The 15,923-nt window shown below is 42.0% G+C and overlaps 1 protein-coding gene across 5 annotated transcripts; it reads right to left on the bottom strand.

Moving 5' to 3' along the window:
- Positions 1-1,582: 1,582 nt before the first annotated feature.
- On the bottom strand, positions 1,583-14,314 carry slc7a2 (solute carrier family 7 member 2). 5 transcript variants are annotated; one of them, XM_034597739.1, is made up of 12 exons: positions 13,039-14,312; positions 11,330-11,710; positions 11,093-11,248; positions 10,038-10,203; positions 9,702-9,838; positions 9,394-9,616; positions 7,383-7,519; positions 5,628-5,730; positions 4,286-4,491; positions 4,003-4,169; positions 3,791-3,899; positions 1,583-3,214 (listed from the first exon to the last, which is right to left on the bottom strand). In XM_034597739.1, exons 2-12 carry the CDS (start codon positions 11,697-11,699, stop codon positions 3,024-3,026), a joined length of 1,965 nt encoding a protein of 654 aa, XP_034453630.1. In that variant the 5' UTR covers positions 11,700-11,710; positions 13,039-14,312; the 3' UTR covers positions 1,583-3,023. The 5 variants fall into 5 exon arrangements, with proteins under 5 accessions (XP_034453630.1, XP_034453629.1, XP_034453627.1 ...); XM_034597736.1 differs by lacking the exon at positions 7,383-7,519 and adding an exon at positions 7,785-7,924 and having other exon boundaries at positions 3,024-3,214; positions 13,035-14,314; XM_034597737.1 differs by lacking the exon at positions 7,383-7,519 and adding an exon at positions 7,785-7,924 and having other exon boundaries at positions 3,024-3,214; positions 11,330-11,707; positions 13,039-14,314.
- Positions 14,315-15,923: the final 1,609 nt, after the last annotated feature.

The raw sequence follows: 15,923 nt of genomic DNA, 5'->3' as shown, positions 1-15,923 counted from the left end.
TGTCCATAGGTGTGGATGTGAGTGTGAATGGTTGTTTTTCTCTGTGTGTTCAGGGTGTACACCGCCTCTCAGTAATCTTAGCTGGGACTGGCTCCAGCCCTCAAAGGGTAAGTGGTTTAGATTATGGATGGATGATGGATGGATGAATAACAAAGACGCCAAAAACAGGATGTCAATCGAACAGCTGCATGTTCTCAGGAAATGTTTGCTTTCTATCTGACAATGAGATTAAGCCACTGGCTCATGCCACCCAAGTGCAAAATTGAGTTCTTTGGGCTGGACAATATTACTCAAAATAATCAAGGTACTAATCTTCAATATTTATAATTATCACAATAAACGCAAACAACCGTACAAGATGATATTCACCATCTTGTCCTATATTCTTTAATGATTATATTAAGCTTAACAACTGATTTTTTCTCCTGATTAAAGGTTATGGTTTTGAACTCTTCCTTATTGGAAGAGAGTGAAGAACACTGGACGAATGGATGGATGGATGGATGATCCAGAGAATCTGTAACCAGTTGTAGGAAAAATGTGTGATACTATGGAGGACGATACATGACTTAAGTATAAATAAATGCATAAATAAATAAATATATACAGAAATAAATACAGTCCTAACCTTAATCTCATGCAGGATTGCGCACAGCCCCGGGGCCTGTGTGTGTGTGTGTGTGTGTGTGTGTGTGTGTGTGTGTGTGTGTGTGTGTATAGGCTTGGGCATTTACATATGGACACAGAAATACAGAAATAAATAAATGTGGAAATAAATAAATGAGGAAATATATTTAAGACATTTATTTATACATTTCTGTATTTATTTCTGTATATTTATTTATTTCTGTATTTGTTTATTTATTTCCTTATTTATTTATGCATTTATATATGTATTTATTTATACATTTATTTATACATTTATTTATACTTAAGTCATGTATCGTCCTCCATATGATACATGACACAAACCCCAAATGACTATTTTGTCAGACTTGGTGGTCTATCAGATGTGAGTGATAATGTTCCTGATCTAAGGTAGAAGCAGGAAAGTTAAACATTTCTTGTGACAGGCTCACGCTGTCCAACTCATTTACTGATATGAAGTTTTGTAGTGTGTCTTAAGTAATTGAAAAGTGAAAGTCAGCAGTGTGTGAGAATAAAGACCTCAGCCCTCTCCACTACCCGGGTCCCAAAAGCTCCTCGACTAAGGGGGTCCACTAGGACTTGGTGGCAACATTTAAAGAGAGTGCGTCTTCCTGAAGTTTGGTGGAGAAGTGAGCTGCTGGATTCAAATATGTCAGGACACCAATGACAATATTCAACTCCTGCAAAGAAGTGATATGCAATGACTGATGGGGAAATAAAAGCGCCAGGTTTTCTAAAATTCCCTTTTTTCCACAATTGGTCATAAACTTATTAAATCACCCCTCCTAGGTGAAAGAACGCGTGATGTGTTAAAAAATCAGGAGTTATGAGCAAGAATGTGAAGTGTTTTCTGATTGGCCATGTGTTGCTGCTATCGCCATAGCCTCTGTCCACCAGCATTCTTTCTACTACAGGACAAACATGATGAGACGCCTTTTTTAAGGGTGTTTTTTGAAAACATATTTATTGTATTTGTCTGTGCAGTTGGTACCGATGATACTACTTCATGACTACTTCTACGTACTTTCTCCTGTTACTTCACTGTTAATGTGGAGATTCAGTCTGGTAGAATACACACCTCTGTCTTGCTTTTTTATTTATTAAGACCAGAGCTCACTGAGCCTTTCAATTCATAGTACAAGTAGAGCCCAGGTGGCCCCTGACAGCCCAGAGGAACTGATGCCGTCTCTGAATCTTCCAGAACAAAAAGTCAAAACACAGACTCCAGCCGTTGAAGTGAGACACTGAACACAGAGAGGAGAAACCTGTGGAAAAAATGCCCATTTCATTTCAAATATGCTGCAGAAGAAACATTAACTTACTTAATACTTTCACTTGTAATTCATTTCTGTGCCTGTTGTTAGTTCAAATAATATCAAATAATATCATGAAGGTTATATCAACAGAGAGTCTGCGTCCATGTCAAAATAACACAAAATTATCAGACAGAAGAAAACACAGTGTCGTGATCTGACAGAGTGAATAAAAAGAAACTACTAATACTTAATGAGTAAAGTTCTGTCTGGATAGCAATCTTCATATTGGGATTTAACAGTTCACACATATACGACACCCGAGTAAGAGTAACAAAAAAAACCTGTGCAGAATAAAATCCACCACACCAGCTACAGAGATCTCAATAACTACAGTGAATGTTGCTATGATGTGTTACAAAGTACAGTATCTACACAGGCCTGTATTTACCACCAGCTTTTGGCCAAACGTTCAGGTCCCAGACGTATAATCACGACATGTTAAGTGCCTACAAAACTATTGTACATTGGTCTAAATGCCTCAGTGTTCTATGATCTTTTTTATACAGATATCACAATTTCACATTTATGCATATGAAACATCAATGCACACACCAGTTCTAATATTCTATAAATAACATTGGCCCTGTTTCTGCCTTAAACAAGTGCTTTAACCAATATTACGTACAATACAAATATATAAGTGACGTATCAAAATCTAGCAATATTCTGGACCTTGGAGAGGATCGCACAGATTTCACAGAGTAAAAACTGACAGGAAAGACCAACAGTGTGTCATGCATTAAAAACTGGAGTCCGTTATGAAACAGAGAAGTGCCACTGCAGTCTTCAGTGCTAAAGGTAATGAACGTCCCTCTCTGGTGTAAGTTCTGTGCTGCCTTCATGCTGTCCATGAAAGAGGGTGTGACGTACAGGATGGGGTCTCATCAGGTTGACCGTCACCCTGATGCAGAATACTGACACTGCCTTTCTGGCGGGCTGAATGTGCTCGTGACTGAAGCACGCACGGGGAAGCAGTATATACAGGTGCATGAAGGCAGAGCTGCTGTGTGCTTTTATGCATCTGTTGCCTCGCAGAGTCTGTGACCGAGCTGGTAAACCTTAACACTGGCTCGTCTTCTCTGGGGAGAGGAAACGCTCCTGGTCTTTTCCTGCCGCACCCACACCATCCTGCTTCTCCCTGCTGCTCTTGCTCTGTTCCTGGGTTGTGTTACCGCTGGTTAGAGAGCGCTGGAGTAGGCGCTGGCGCTCCACACTGTGCCACATGCCATAGCCAAAGTAGATCAGGAAGCCTGAGGAGGGGAAATGGAAAATACATGAGGTGATAAAAACACAGGGTATTGATAGAATAGCTGTTCTCTGGAAATAGGTGCTAGCTGAGAGTGAGATTCAGCCACCGGCTCATCTCCCCTAACACAGCCGTACACATTGTCATCAGACTGTACAACTGCAGCGGACACATGGAGGGTGGTCATGCTGACCAGTCATTAACCCACTCTTACCCCCACCACTCTGTATTAGACTGATTAGAATGAAATTTTGCACAAAAAACATATTCATTATCATCCTGCACCAATATGTTGTCGATTGCATTTGCACAAATGTATATTCCAGTATTTAACTGCTGGGTTGATTGATAATTGTTTTAAAATATTTAATAAAGTTATTACTTCCACCAAGGAGGTTATGTTTTTATCTGCGTCCATCCAATGTCTGGATTGATTGAGTACAAAAGTTCAAATCCAAAAATGACAGGAAACCTCAGAAGACAACAAAACTACAGGAAGTCTGTTTATCCATTAAAATAAGCACATGTCCCAAAATGTCTACGGCTAAAATGGCTGTTCATAACTTTAAAAGACACTCACCCACAGCCATCCACACAGAGAAACGTATCCACGTATCTCCACTCAGCTGAACCATGAGGTAAATGTTGACAAAGATGCTCAGAATGGGCAGATAAGGCAGAAGAGGAACCTGTGATGATGAGAAGTACAAAATAGCAAACAATGTGATCGATCAACCTTGTTCCACGATGTAGGACTAGGAGTGAAAACTAGCAGACGTGGCTTCTACACACCATGAAGGAGACCTTCTGGCTCGTCTGAGGCTGCCTGCAGACCATGAGGACGCAGCCGCTGAAGATGAGGAGACACACACACAGCAATGCCAGGATCCACACCTCCGCACGAAGGATGCAGCTGATGTGGTACGTGGTGAGATAGCTGACCACGCACACAACCGTCACTGTGGTTGAAGAAGACATGATGACACAGAGAATCAAATGTTAAACAGGCTACGTCTTTTCAATACATCGTCAAAAAAGAACTTGAATATGAGGCTGTTAAAGGCGGGCTGCCGACCGAGCACACAGATGGACATGTTGACCACACTGGAGGAATGTTCAGAGGGTGCGACAGGCGGGTGCAGGACAGTCTGCATGGTGGAGCTGCCACTCTTCAACATGTGGAGGTGGGACTCGGACTCGGTCAGGTCTGACTCGCCCTCTTCAGACGAGAGGTAATCCCTCTCACCTACACGCCCCTCCAGAGATCCCTCCGGCTGGTACCTGGACAACAAAGGTTAAAGGTCATAAGTTGCTAATGTTCAAATGCAGCATTACAGATGACTCGTGAGTGAAGATTGTCTCGTCTGTACTTCTGCAAGGAAATTATATAAAAGATGGACGACATGACTGCTCTTCAAAAGTGAAGTCAAATCATTCTTGATGGCCCCCTGGTGGCTATCAGCAGTATAGATCAGAAACCCCACCTCCTCCGTTTTTGTAGGTAAGACATTGACCAAACTAAAAAGTCAAAGTAAACCTCAAATCACTTTATTCTCACGTGTCCAAGTGCAAATGTTTCCAGTATTTTTTTAAATTTGTGACTTGATGCCATAAAAACAGGGTGACACGTTGTGACGCGATTGGTCGAGCACGTGTATCTGCAGGACCTTGATACTGTGGCTCCGCACTACAATCACTGATCTGCAGACTCTGGTCCCAAATGTCATTATAGCCGGATGGCAGTAACTGTATTTGGGATATTTTAGCTGTATTTTTGTGCAGAGGGAGGAAGTGGAGTCCATCTTTATATAATTTGTATATCTGAAGTCTATGGTGTAAATCGATGTCAAAATACTACCTCAATATTAAGAGGTAGTAAATACCTTTGTCTATTTTTGCAAGGCCATGATTTTTGTGCATGTTTGGCACCATGCACCTCCAGGAAGACCTGGAGTTTGGAAATCAGAAATCTCAGCCATAAAATTCTGACCTTAAACTTAGAATGGAACTCAGCATAGCCTGAAACGCTGCACTGCTTTTTCTTTCTTTTTTTATAGCTTTGGGTCTTTTTTTTTAACTTCACAAAACAAGTGAGGCCTGTGAATCTGGTTCAAACCAGAAAAAGGAACACAGCGACAGTGTCTGCTGTGGCTGTGGTGATGAATCAGCCTGGTGTTACCAACAGAGGTGCACAGCAAGTACAGAGGTAGGCAAGTACACAAACCAAAGTAAACACCTTCATTCAGTCAAGCAGCCACTTCACATTCGTACAATGGAAGCATTCACAGCTCTTACATCACCGGTAACTGGGCATCATACCTGTGGGCTCAGAGAAAAGCTCAGGAAAGCTATTTCACAATACTGTACAAATACGTTTTCTTTCCTAATTTGTAGTGGCTTTCTATAAATGTACCCACCTGAGGATCAGTACACAAACAGCGACCAGCGAGTAGGCCAGCAGGGTTCCAATGGACATCATGTCAACCAGGGCTTTGAGGTCAAACAGGAAAGCCATGATGGCTGCAGCCAGCAAAAGAAATAAACACAAAAAGAATATCAAATAGATGAAACTAGATTTTAAATACTAGAACCAGAATTTTACATACATAAACAAAAGTGCAACAATAATATTCTTGCCAATTACAAAAATGCAACATCCAACAAATGCCCATCAACACAAACGGATGCAAATTAAATTTCATGCAGACATATTTTCACAAGAGACAGTGACGAGCTGACAGCTGTAATCGTCTCCATACCATGTGTGTTTTGATGTGAGACACTGTGGCCTCTCATGTATAACAACACATGACTCCAGTATGGAGCTGATCTCAGCAGTGCAGCTCAAACACAGAGCAGCTGCGTCTCACACCATTATAATCAAACAAAAATATCAAGGAGAACTCTCTCTGTGCAGTGCTGCCAGGTGTTCAGTACATGGCCTGCGGTGGTGTCCAACCATCCCAGGGTTCACATCTGCCAGTCCCTTCCCCAGGTCATTCACCCTGCAGGTGTAGAAGCCCCAACACCTCAGTGCAGTGAGCAGGATGTTACTATGTACTGAACGCCTGGGTCCTACTGAGCAGGAAGGCTCGTTCTGCACTGTATGAGCACCACCACAGTCACCACCGACCACAGTGTTTGAATCTCTCTCTATGTGTGTCTATGTGTGTGTGTCTTATGTCTTATCTAGGTCATATTGCGTTAGATGTTCACATTGGGTTTTTTATATTTTTTTTAAGTAATAATAATTAACGAGAGGGGAAATTGGTCCATTGATCCAAACAGAGCAGACAGGAAACATTAAAGCCCGCCTCCTGCGAAGCCAGAAACATACAGTAATGAGGTAGTGGATGTTGCATTAGGGATTAGGATACACTCTGCAAGTACTTTTACTTTTCATACTTTATGTTATGTTTATAAGAAAGTACTTAGTTACTTTACTCAAGTAGAAAAGTCAATGTGGTACTTTTACTTGAGTATATGTTTGTCTCTTTGTACTTTTACTTCAGTAAAATGTTTCAGTACTTCCTCCAACACTGTTCAAGTATTCTGAAAGTACCGTTAGATCCATAGCAGCTCTGTGAAGCTGTGCTCAGTGGATTGGCTCTGATAGGTACAGGCTACAGTATAATTTTCACAATGACAACGCTAACATAGTGATATGTAGCAGGAATAATGTTCACCATGTTCGCCAGCTCAGCATGATAGGTAACATTTTGTAGTACAGTTATTTTGACAAATTCGGGATGAAAGCTCAAAGGTGAATCAAAATGATTACAGTTAATCATGAGGTGCCAATAGTTAGCAACATCTCAGTGTGAGCCTATGTTGGACCAACTGACTAACTGACTTTGCATTCTTAAAGGTGCTGCTGCTAGCATGGCTACTCCACTTCACAGCACATGCTTCCAGGAGCTAAGTCTCTCATTTTTATTATTTAGCCAGGTGGACTAAAGTATTTGGCACGAGATAATTCTTAAAATAAGAAATAAGAAAACACAACATCCTCAATAATGACTGTAATGTTTTTGTCACATGCTTTTGAAATCATCATCACTTAACATGCAGCCATCACCACCTGACGACGTGTGCACAAATATAAATTAAAAACCCAAGCAAGGCCACACCACAACCCCAATTGGAGGCGAGTCCTGGTCACGGGAGCTTACCCGCAGTGGTACCTGCCGCCATGGTGGCAGCCACAGGTGACTGGCGCTTACTCACTTTGGACATAAATTTGAACAGTATACCGTCTCGTGCCATGGCAAAGAGAATGCGCGGCAGAGGGAACATGGAGCCCAACAGGCTAGGGAGAAGAGGGTTCATGGTTAAGATGAGGGCATTCTGGGAAAAAAAAACATGGCACCTGCACAACTGTGAAAGAACAACACGTCTACGGCAGGAAAACCTCCCATGAAGTGAATAATTCAAAGCAGAACATTAATAAAGTAGTTCAATTTTAAGATGACTGTAGTTTAAGAAATTTAGAAACCAACAGATTCCTCTGCGTCTTTCACAGTTGATTGGTGGAGAAAGATTAGCATCTCACTTGGACGCTCCCCGGCTCTCACCTGCTACTACACCGGAGGTCATAGTGGCAATAAGTGGGGTCTTCGTCTTAGGATTGATTCGGGCTAAGGCTTTGAAAAGCACCCCATCCTCTGCCATAGCATAGATTACACGAGGCATAGGGAAAATGGAGCCCAGCAGGCTGCGTGAAACAGCAGAGACATGCAAGACCAACACGTTAGTCAAGAGCGCCAAACACAGACACACAAAACACAGACACACAAAAACACCACACATCAACAATCACATCTTTAAAGCTTAAGAGCATGATTCAAATCCATGAATGTCTTTCTTTCCTGTTGGCAATTGTCCTCTTGAATCATAATTTTTACCGTCCAGTCATATACATCAACTTAAATAGATGCAACACTTGATGGGGGAAACTAAAACATCACTGATGTCTTTCATCGTCTGTTTTTCTTGTTTGAAAGTAAAGTTCCAGTACATTTTAAAGGGATTCTTTGGAAACTGTCTTTTTGCGAAATAATTAAAACTGCTGGAGGGCGGCCAACTGCAGCGACGACTAATGCAAGCTTTAACCGATTTGATTTAATTGGCTGGAGAAATTTGATAATATGTGTCGATCATGGGACGAAGAAAGTGACTGACATCCACCAGGGTCTGTTGACAGAAAACTTAATGGGAACTAAAACCCTCAGGAAAGAAAGATAGAACTAAGATGCACCAACATTTAGAGATAAACTTGCCCACATTATTTATTAGAGATGTTCAGATACAATTTTCCCTCGCAGATAACGATTCCAATACCTGGACTTTGTGTATCAGCCGATACCAAGTACAGATCCGAAACCAGTGCATTTAAATACAACTTATATAACGTATTTTAACAGCTGTATGCTACTAACCCTGTATGGAGGCTTTCATTGTTATATGGCATATTACTAGTCTTGTAATTGGCAACACTAGTGCCACCCCTCAAAATAGAAGTCTTGCATATGATATACGTCAGTGTTTTACTTGTGGGACTTTCCAGGGTGAAATATTGCCATATTACTGATATTTTAGCTAGCTCTGGCTAATGCTACACTACTGGATATCACTTTTGTTCACCACTCTAAAAACAGTACTTGCCAGTGGCAGTACAGCACAACTGCTTTTCTGGAGTGGCGAATATGAAGTAAGTTGCGTGAAAAGAAAATTTCAGTTTTATCTGGGTGAAACTACTAAACTTTAAAGACTTAGTGTCAGATCGGTACGTAGATTTACGTACTTGCCGATGCCTGACCCTGTATTTTTGCCAGTATCAGAGGGCATTTCTGATGCTGGTATCGGAACATCTCTATAATTTATGATACCTAAATTATATAAAATACATTACAAAGACATGAAGGTATCTCAAGGGAGAAGTAAGCACTGCACCCACTACGCCCCACTTAGCAACAGGAATCAATCCAATACCAAGACAATGACATAGATACATGGTCACAGTTTAGACCAGATCTCATCACCATTATCACCATCTACAGCATGCACAGATTAAAGTAATACATTCTGCTGACTCAGTGAAACTAACATTCAAATGATTGAATCTGTCGTGAATAATGATAATTGGTTCTTAACTCAGTTGACAAAAACAGAACTGACGGTTACCTGGTAGAAAGGGCACAGAGTGAACCCACAGCCACCACATATTTGGCGGGACCCCACCCCACATATTCAAAGGCCATGGGCAGAGGGCTCTTCTCATCCAGCAGGTAGTAGGGCATCATGAGGGTGAGCGCAGCTGACACGCCAAAGTACGCCAGGAAACACACGGTCAGTGACACCACGATGCCGATGGGAATGGCCCTCTGCGGGTTCCGGACTTCCTCACCTGTCACACACAGACACACAAAAGCATTCACATTCAGCTTCTAATGAACGCAGTCAAACTAAATCACAGGCTATGTAAGGCTCACCTGTTGTCGCAATGCAGTCAAATCCCACAAAAGCATAGAAGCAAGTGGCTGCTCCAGCCAAAGTCCCACTGAAGCCGTACGGCATAAATCCTCCAACTCCATAATCACTGCTCACGTTGGCCGTGACTGACAAGTTCCTGAAACACGTCAACTGCTATTTCATAACGATATTGAATATATTTAAGTTACAAACTTCCTCTTTCTTCTTTATAGAAGCACGACACTGAATTTTAAACATTTTGAAAACTTTCATTTGATCAATTATAAAAAAATATAGTTTTTTTTGGGCTATTAATCAATTATACAGGTGTTATTGTTGGCAGATGAATATATTACCTTCTTACTATGGTGACATTTATAAGGGATTCTTCAGTTATCTCCCAGTTGTATGTGTCTCCTTTGACAAAGCCGGAGATGATGACGAATAAAAGTACGAGCACGTTGACTGAAGTGAAAACTTTATTGACCCAGGCTGATTCCTTCACCCCAAATGACAGAAGCCCTGAAGAAACACAGAGACGAGAACCATGACAACACGCTGATGCTGAGCGGCTGCAACCATCACCGTTTTAACTTAGTGTATTATCATCCTAACATTTGCTATTCATACACATTTATCCATCCATCCTTCCATCCATCCATTCTTTCATCCATCCACTATCTACACACTAATTCATGGCAAAAAAATAACATTACATGCAATGTCATAGGTAACGCTTGTTTGTAAATCATTGGAAATTTGCACAGCTACAAACAAAACTGATGGAACTGAGTGTAATAAATACTTTATGAAATTGTTTAAAAGGATTAACGTCCTTGTGAATTTGTTGCAGTGTCTTCCAAACACCAGTGGGTTCTTCCCCGGTCACACTGATCTAATGCATCCATTGCATTGGCAGGCCAATTGATAAAACACATGATTAACTTGAAAAAGTCCAAAAAGTATAATGAAACCGTTCTGAATAGTTTGAATCCCTGCGCTGTCATGAATCTGACCCCGAGTAATAAATACTTTGTACTCTAATTTATTCACAGCTACTGATGATCCAAAACCCTCAGCTGCTAGACTGGAGCAAGTCCGCGGTCTGAGGTTGTAAAGAAACTGGCGGTTCACAGCTGTGACTGTGGAAAAGAAGGCGCTGCTGAAGACTAGATGAATGATCAGGGTCTTTTTAAAAAGGAGCGTGCGCTCCGAGTGGACTCACAAAGCCCCGGCCTCCAGCATGCGCGTGCCTTGCCCCGTTAACCACCTACTCAACCAGCTCTTTGTTGGATTATGCCAGCTTTGGCTCATGAAAGTTGGCTATTTAAAACAAGATGTGACAATCCTAATTTTCTCTCTTTGTCTTCAGCGTGACTGCATTTTATGATTCTATATTTTGCTGCCTTACCAGAGAGCAGCAGTATCAGGCAGACGGCAAAAAAGTCAGGGTACTGAGCCAGACCAGGAGAGTTCATGCTGAAGTAGGTTTTACAAAATATCTCTATGTGTCCTCCGATCATCTCATCGAACGTGCCACTCCAAGCTCTGGCCACCGAGGAGGTACCTGTGAGGAGAACAAAGACCAGCCAGCATGAAAACACAGTATTGTCTTAGAGTAACATCGGTATCATTTTCAGTAACTCACCGATCACATAGGAGAGAATTAGATTCCAACCAGTGATGAAGGCCCAGATCTCTCCGACAGTCACGTAACTGTACAGGTAAGCAGAGCCTGTTTTGGGGACGCGGGCCCCAAACTCAGCGTAACACAAGCCGGCCATGACGGAGGCTAGGGCGGCAATTAGAAAAGAGATGACAATGCTGGGGCCGGAGTTTCCTTTTGCCACCTCGCCGGCCAGCACGTAGACACCGGCGCCAAGGGTACTGCCCACTCCCAATGCAATGAGGTCGACGGTTCCCAGGCAGCGGCAGAGCTTGGAGTCTTCCAGGTTGTTCAGGTCGACCACTTTCCTGCGCACCAGGGAGCGGCCGAATGACAGAACTTGCTCCAGCATGTTGATGCCTTCTAAAGGGGGAGAGGGAGAGAAGAACAGACTGGAAATACTTGTGCAGCTCGCCTACTAATAACAGTTATATAATCTATAGTGTGTGAGTCTTCTGTAAACCGTCCTATCCACACATGCTGTTTCATGTCCCCTTCCACAAATGATTCTGTAATTTAATTGGACGAATGAAAATGTGCAGTTGCAAAGTCCGGCCCTCTGCGCTGCAGCGACTGTAGGTAGATCTCATCCGGTCATCACTTCATCTTATCGTTCACATTTGCACGTTTGAAAACATTTAATAGAAGGTAGAAGAATTGTGAAATCAGAGGTGTTTGAGCTGTGTTTGACTTGGCTCTACCTGCTTTGTGCAGCTTGTCAGAAAATATTTGTAAAAAATGTCAGTTGCATAATGAGTGAAGACACAAAATAAGGTGAGGTTAGGGCTGTCGAGAGGAATGTTAACCCTACAAACTATGACATGCATTTAGGAATGCTGCCAAGCACCATAGTGTGGTAAAGTTCATACAGTGAGTACCCCATTAAAATCTATTGTTTGGGTTTATGGCGCAGATCTAAGTACTCAAAGGGCTGCATTCATTAAAGCACCATGAATGCAATAAAGACATTCCAGCAGGTCTCTTTACTAATTACATAAAAAAAAAAGATCATAAAAAGAGAAACTGCAAAGTCTCCTTTGTCTCTATTGTCTTGGGTCTTAAAATGTCTCTTTTCATTCATAGGATTAGTGGTGAGGCTGCCTAAAATATTTGCATGAATACAATATCATTAAGGATTGAAATATGTCTGCTCTCCCATGAATAGTTTCTAGCTGCTTTTGAAGTTAAGGCTCCATCTTTGAACCTAAACTTTGATTTTCTTGACCGTAAAAATTACACTGACGACCGTCCAAAAAAGCCCTGATCCCCATATAAGTGTGAATTATTAGACCGAGAGAGATGACAGCTCATTACCATGACAATGTGGGCTGTATTACAGCGTCTCCAAGAATAAGGTGGATTAAAACTGGACATCACAGAGAGCCGAATAAGATTTTGTCCGTTTTTGAAAAATAACAAAACACACTTGAAGTAATTTAGTTTGTCAGATTTGCTGTGAAAATGCATTCCAGGCTTGTTATGTGCTGTGACCAACTGCAGATTTCACACTGTACAGTGACAGCAGCATGAAACACATATCTAACACTGAACATACCACGTTTTTTTTCCTGCAGACTGCAGATTCACATTCAACCAACAGCTACTGCAAACAGTTACATTTCTAAATTCATGCACAATCGCTGTAGTAAACATGTTAGACCCTATGTTTGACATTAGAAACATACACCTACCTGTTGATGACTGTGTGTGGATATGACTGAAACCAGGCGGATGTCAGACGTGCTTTACTTCCCGCTTGCTCCTGCAGGAAGCCCTTCAGCTGATCAGATGCTCATGAAGCACAGGTAAAAGTCAAATTACATCAAAGGATCCCATGAACTGCAGCCTCCTCCACCAGTCTGCTCCACACTAATTGACTATGCTGGCATGCACAGCAGTGTGCAGAGCAGTATTTTTACTCCTCCCCTCTATGTCCCCACCACTGTTTCTTCATAGGATCAGCCCTCGCATTGCCCCTACACTCTCGCCTCAGTCAGGGGAGTGACGTCCCCTGAGGGGGACGTAAGGGGGGAGAAGGAGGGGACCCCAGGGAAATGTGTGTGCAGGAGTGTTTCACCTCTTTGGTTATGGTTTGGAGGAATATTACTGTGTGGAGGCAGCAGTGCACCATAAGATCTCACTATGGGATCACAGAGCAGTGCAGAGAGAGAGGTTGACGATAGAAATGGTGGCTTCTAATGTACACTCAGGTCAAATACATCCCAGCTGCCCAGATGCTTACTGACTACTGATAAATGGTTAGGCAACTGACAATGACAAACATTGAGGCAGATCACTGTTTACCCAGTGCAGTCCACAGGAGTGCTGCTAAAAGCATGGGTGCTGATTGGTCAATGGAGGGTGGACGGGCTATGGTGCTGTGGGGGGGGTTAAGTCCCCTTAATGGAAGACAGGTATTGCTCAATGTCCCCTGAGCTATTGGACCCATGGACATTGCAAAATCAATAACACGGCTCACCACCAAAAGCCCGGACTCTCCATAGCAACTTCTGTTACAGGTTAGAGTGCCTCTAGTAGAAGAAAAAGTCAAAATGTTTCTGCCAAACACTGCCTGCGAATTACAACTGAGGCTGAGTTTGCAGCAGCGAGTGCTTCTGCCAAGACCAGCTCAAACCAGCTTAAGACCTCAGTGGGAAGGTGGCAGCTGGCCCCGAGAAACACCGTCCAATCCACAGACCGGAGAAGACACAGCATGGCAACAGCCAGCTCCCTCTGTTTGTCCATCCAGCCGACCGGCCAAATATCATGGCCGATCGCCCACCAAATCTTGGCTGCAGGGGCTGATTATCTGACCTGCATGCTGATGGCAAAGCAAATGCTTTCCTTGGTGGTGGACTGACTCAAGACACTAATGCTGACACACTACCTACATTTAATACAAATACAGCCAAAGGTTTACACCGAGACAATATGGCTCCCATCAAATGACTGAAAATTTTAAAATTAAAAATATCACATTCGTCACATTTTAGCTAGTCCTTCTTGTAAGAATCTGCAGGACATCAATCAATCAGAATCAATTAATCCACTTGTAAAACAAATATAGTTTGAGATAGTCATTGCGAAAAAAAACCTTTGCATTCCAACTATGACAAGTTCTCTGAACAAAATTGACTATATAACACTTTTACATTTTTCTAATAATGCTTTAATATCCTGTAAGACAAAAATACTTACTTTTGGAAGGAGCATTAAGTGTCTTAACATGCAGGTCGTCACTGTAACCATGGAAAGGTGGACAGAAGTCACTGGCTCACTGTATTTTATTGTTGACCTGCGCTAATTGTGTGAAGCCAATTGAATGCATTTGCCCTCCAATGGTTGAGTGACCTTGCTCCAAAAACGTGGATATGGTCAACAGATTGAGTGGTGTTTGCCTTTGCGGACAGCGGGGTTGCACGCTCCAGTTAACACTGGTGTCACCAGGAAATGTTAGAGTGAACAATTACAGATAAGTCAAGACAGCAGGAGTGACCTCTGCGTTAAAAACAGACGTTGTTGGGACAGGAGGATACTTAGACCTCAGGTAACTGGATGAGCGATACACTACAAGATGAGCTGAAGGGCAAAGCCACAGATAACCTGGAACAATGAACAACAATAACATCCAATCCCTCCTGTGGATATTATTGAAGTAGAAACTACAGGCTAAATTAAGACAGTGGTTTCTGGCCATTTAAAAGGGAAACTAATTGAGATTCTGAGCTTGAAGTCATAATGTTACGCAAATATTTTCGTAGTCATTTAACTAGGATAACATCAGTAGATCCGTCTGCCACCTGTGTTAAAATGGAATTGTGGAGCATCTTGTTGAGTTTTACTTTGGTATAGGTTTTACAAGCAAGGAAATATTTAGTCTCCTGTCACATCAGCACCACATTATCAAATGTATCAGGAGTTTGAAACGAATGTGAAGGAAACTGTGTATATTCTGAAGAAAGACATTGCCTCTTTTATGGAGGAGACCATGTTTGGTAATCATCGACTGTTAGGTTATCCTTGTTTACATCCGGGTTCTAACTCTAACTTCATCTTCTTCAGTGTTACTAAACATAAAAAGTACAAAGACAGACTAGTGTAAAAGAAGTAATTTTATTTTGTGCTCAGAAGACCTGGATGAGCCCTGGTTTAGCTCCTGAATTTAAAGTCATGGGACAAAGCCTCTTCATATTACATTTGTGCCTGAAGCCTGAAGACATTACCTGCTCTTAGTTTGACTTAATACTCTTTTTATTAGTTCGGAGGATGAAGCATTATCTATGGACGTATTGATCGTAATTAGGGAAAGTTCCCTCTCCCTGCTCCTCTAAAAGTGATTTCCTGTCAGATCCTTGCATGTTTTTGTGTGGTGGGTCTGACTCTGGGAAAAAAATACTACATTTCAAAAAATTCTAATCTAAAACCATGACATTTCATTGTTTAGGAAACTGGGGGTCAAACATTTGAATGTGGGTGAATGGCTTAGATCTTGATCTTGATATGTATTGTGTATATATCTGGCAACCGAAACAGATTCCTTTATAAATGACCAAGAATCATTAGGCCTGTGGGCTAT

Source organism: Hippoglossus hippoglossus, chromosome 10 (assembly GCF_009819705.1).
Source record: "Hippoglossus hippoglossus isolate fHipHip1 chromosome 10, fHipHip1.pri, whole genome shotgun sequence".
NCBI lineage: Eukaryota > Metazoa > Chordata > Actinopteri > Pleuronectiformes > Pleuronectidae > Hippoglossus > Hippoglossus hippoglossus.
Note: the sequence above shows the minus strand (reverse complement) of the source record. Positions and strands in the feature narration are given on the sequence as shown.